The sequence below is a fragment of the Neopelma chrysocephalum genome, unplaced genomic scaffold (genome assembly GCF_003984885.1).
Source record: "Neopelma chrysocephalum unplaced genomic scaffold, ASM398488v2 Primary Assembly neopelma1_95268, whole genome shotgun sequence".
NCBI classification, from domain to species: Eukaryota; Metazoa; Chordata; class Aves; order Passeriformes; family Pipridae; genus Neopelma; species Neopelma chrysocephalum.
The window spans coordinates 788-5142 of NW_020923950.1; the positions used below are offsets into that span (position 1 = coordinate 788).

Genomic DNA, 4355 nt, shown 5'->3' on the forward strand with positions numbered 1-4355 from the left:
ATCCTGAAGGTGGAGAAGGAGGTGAAAGAATCACGAAGGGAAAGGAGTTTGATTCATTCCCACCCAAAAGCAGCCCAGGGAGTGGGAAGGACCTGGTGAACCCTGAGCTGGGCTGTTGTGTCACCCACAGGGAAATGGGGAACCCCAGAGTCAGCAGGACCAGTCAGAGAACTCCTGCCCATCCAGGTGAGCTGAGTGAGCAACAAAAACCTGGGGGTGAAGCAGAAAATCCTCCTGAGCAAGGAAGGGCTTCCCACGGGGCTGTTTGGGACCATCTGGGGTCTGTGGGGGGGAAAAGGAAACCTCAGAGAGGCAGAGATGGGATGTTTGACTCCCCAGAGCTGCCACAGCTCCCCTTGCAGGGGGAGGAACAGGGAAAATCCCATTAAAATGGGCACCTGGGAGCTGCTTCTCCAGAGGTTTCATGGGAAAATGGTCCAGGATTACACGGTGGGAAAGGTTATTTCCTCCTTCCAAGTGTCAGGGGGGTTCAGCCACGCTGAGGGAACCTCTCCCAGATGTCCCTGTGCTCTGCTGAGCTGAGGTTTGGGGGCAGGAGGAACCCAGAGATCCCTCAGCAAGGAACAGAGAGACAGAAATACCCCCCTGCCCTGCTGGTTTGTCTCGTTCCCAGAGGGTTTGTGCCTTTCACAGGTTTCACCAAAACATTTCCCAGAGTGTTTGTCCCTTTCACAGGTTTCACCAAAATATTTGAAATGAAAACCGGGTCAAAAAATAAACAAAAGTACAAAACCAAACAAACAAAAGAGAGAATGAAACAAAACCAGAGTCAGGCCGAGGCAGGAGGGGTGGGAGGTGCAGCTGCTGGGATTTTGAGGGGTTTGCTTTGCTCTTTTCTTCCTTCTGGCTCTGTCCTGGAGGAATTTCTTGCTCCCTCCAGTGACCCTTGTGGGTTTGATGGGGACAGATCATCTTGGCTGCATCAGCAGCTTCTCCCTGCCCTTCCCTGGGCAGCCTGTGCCAGGCCCTCCCCACCCTCCCAGGGGAGAATTTCTTCCCTAAACTCACATAACTCGTATATTGTTAAAGTATAAAGTGTATAAAATTAAAAGTGTATATGCACGAAGTGTATAAAAGTAAAGTTTGAAGTGTGTAAAGTTTTATATAAAAAATACTTGTGTGATGTCCGTGGCTGTGAAACATTTGGGATTTTTATCAAGGTCTGGGATTTTCTTTTATCACCTTTATTAATGCAAGAGATGAGGAACTGGGGATTATTTTGGCATCAGTAAATTTAGAAAGCACACAAATAAAAGCAGAAAACGTTCCATTGTGATGCAGAAAGGCTTTTATTGACAAATGGGATTTGTCAGACAGCAGCAACACTGCAGGGAACAACAGAGAGGAATGAAGTTAAATTTACACAAAGTGATTTAGGAGCAGGGGCAGGATTTGGGAGCAGAGACAGATTCCAAAAGGGGGATGTGGCGTCTGGGATGGAGGAGAATTCCCGGCCCTCCCTTCACTCAAAATCGGCAAATTTGCTCCTTTTTCTGCTGGATTTTGTCATCCAGGGAGCCCTTGCCTGGCTGGGCAGGGCGGGACATCCCGGGGTAGGTGGAATACCGGGAATAGCAGGGGTAGGAATATCGGCCGGCCAGGGAAGCGCCGGATCCCCAGGAGCTCTGAGCACCCCCAGAGCTCCCCCAGCCAAAGGAACCCGCCGGCCCCACGGGCAGGGAGGTGCCCACCACGCTCTCCTGGGGGCAGGAGCTCAGGATGGGGCCCGGGAAGACGATGGACACGGGAGGGGGGTAGAGCACGGCCCGCGAGTCCCCGCACGAGGTGACACAGGGCTGGCTCCAGGCGTCGGCCACGGGCTGGGGACACTGCACCTCGCAGGGCAGGGAGCAGCGGGAGCTCAGCTGGCTGCAGAACGACATCCTGGGCCCGGCAGAGAGGCTGCAACACAACAGGGGGGTGGCAAAGTCACTCAGTCCAACCGGGCAACGTCCCGCAGGTTCCCCTTGGAATCCCAGCCTGGCTGGGGCTGGAAGGGACCTCAGGGATCAGCCACTTCCGAGCCCTGCCGGGGGTTCAGCTGGGACACATCAGGGGTTAGAAAGAAATTCCTGCCTGGCAGGGTGGGGGGACCCTGGCCCAGGTTATTCCAGGGATGTCCCTGGATCCCGGGAAGTGTCCAAGGCCAGGTTGGACGGGGCTCGGAACAACCTGGGATAGTGGGAGGTGTCCCTGCCCTGGCAGGGGGTGGGATGAGATGGGATTTAAGGTCCCTTCCAACCCAAACCACTCCAGGATTCCACCATTCTATCATTTCTTGAAGTCTGATGCTTCCCCTAGAAATCCCATTCCCTCCAAACCCTGGCAGCAGGAAAGAGGCACCAGAATCCTTGGATTTCAATGAAAAGAAACTCCACCAACAACAGGCAAAGCCACAGGAAGTGCTCAGACATGAGCACATTAAAACAACCATTCTGTGATTCCAGAAATCTCCATCTCTAAGGTCCCTTCCAACCCAAAGCATTCCATGAATCCACATTAAAGTGATTTTAAGTCAGACTTACCCAGTTGAGCAGCAAGGAGAAGCTCAGAGGGGTGGATTGAGTGGATTGAGGAGCTCTGTGCTACCAGCACAGCAGGGCAGAGCTGAGCTCTGGTTTGGAGCCTCTGGGCTCCAGGTGCTTTTATCCAGTCCCTCAGTTTGCCCCAGGGGACGTGAACCTTTCCTGGCCTCTCTTGTCCTCCTTGTCCCTCAAATGCTCTTTTTTACATCTGTCACTCAATCAAGGTAATTGGGATCATTGTTTCTCCTGAGTAACTCCACCTCAGATGGTTTTAAATCCCTGTCAAGCAGGGAGGGTGATTTCCACCTTTGTTCTGGCTCTGACAGCTTTGCTGGGGACAGAGGGAGATGAATCTTCACATCAATTTTTCAGATTGTGTTGCTGGGTTACAACTCAGCCAATATCTGCACCTGGACTGGCCAGTTATTGGTGTTTGCTTGTTTTTAGAAACACTCAGAGCTGGAGATCAACATCCCAGACCTTTGTCCGAGGCCACCTCAGGGAATCCTGGAATCCTGGGAGGGCTGGGGTTGGAAGGGACCTGAAAGATCATCCAGTTCCACCCCCTGCCATGGGCAGGGACACCCTCCACTATCCCAGGTGGCTCCAACCTGGCCTTGGACACTTCCAGGGATCCAGGGGCAGCCACAGCTTCTCTGGGCAACCTGTGCCAGGGCTCAACACCCCCCCAGGGAAGGATTTATTCCCAGTATCCATCCAAACCTCCTCTCTGTCACTCTGAACCCATTCCCCACATTCCTTGGAGCCCCTTCAGGTCCTGGAAGGCCACAATTGTGTCACCCCAAAGCTGAACAATCCCAATTTTCCCAGCCTTTCCTCCCAGCAGAGCTGCTCCATCCCTCTGCTCCATCCCTCTGCTCCATCCCTCTGCTCCCTCCTCTGCTCCATCCTCTGCTCCATCCTCTGCTCCATCCTCTGCTCCATCCTCTGCTCCATCTCTCTGCTCCATCGTCTGCTCCATCCCTCTCTCAGCCCCTCTGGAGTGGCTCCAGCAGCTCCAGGTGCTCCCTGGGCTGTTCCCCAGGGCTGGGGGGTCTCCCCTGAGGGGGCAGAGGGGGCACAGACCCCAATTCCAGCTCTCCAAACAAAGTCCCTGACTCAGAGCCGGGGCAGGAGATGAAAGGATGTGCCCGGGGCCCCTCCCAGCTTTCCCTCTGAATCAACAAGTGCCTTATTTTGCCTCAGACTTTTAATAATCCCATTAAGAAATCAACAATAAAAGTTGCCCAATTCATTTGGGTGTTGGACAAATGAGTGGTTGTGTATAAAGGGGTGGAAAAACAAGGATTTTACATTGTCTCGAGATAAGGAAACACTGAGATTGAGAAATAATAATGGGAGTATTAAAATGGGCAGCAACTGAAGTGGTGTGATCACAAAGCAAACGTGATTTCCAGGGAAGGAGTTGCAAAGGACTCCATGAGATCATGTCGAGTCTGAGAGGGAACTTTCGGGTGAGGATGAAGAAAAGAATGATTCAGAAGTTTGGAGGAAAAGTGTTCACACAAAACCAGGCACCTGCTGATCCCTGTTTTCCTTTTGGAAGGACCACTCACCGCTCCCAACTCAGGAAACCTGTGACTGGTCCAGCCCTTCCCTCTGAAAGGTGCTGAGCCCACAAGAAATGTTCTGGAAACCAGAAAATACATGTTTATTAAGCATTAAATATAAATATATATAAATATAAATATATATGAATATATAATATATATATTTGTGTATATAAATATAAATAAACCAGGTTTATTAAGCATTAAATATAAATATATAAATATATATAAAATATAT

The 4355-nt window shown here is 51.3% G+C and overlaps 1 protein-coding gene across 1 annotated transcript; it reads right to left on the minus strand.

The window, feature by feature from the left end:
• Positions 1-1487: 1487 nt before the first annotated feature.
• On the minus strand, positions 1488-1904 carry LOC113980807 (feather keratin 4-like). Its single transcript, XM_027708023.1, has one exon. It carries the CDS (start codon positions 1902-1904, stop codon positions 1488-1490), a length of 417 nt encoding a protein of 138 aa, XP_027563824.1.
• Between the last annotated feature and the right edge of the window lie 2451 nt (positions 1905-4355).

What these genes read in the sequence shown, in the direction of transcription:
- LOC113980807 (XM_027708023.1), bottom strand. Translation starts at nt 1,904, where the DNA reads ATGTCGTTCTGCAGCCAGCTGAGCTCCCGCTGCTCCCTGCCCTGCGAG.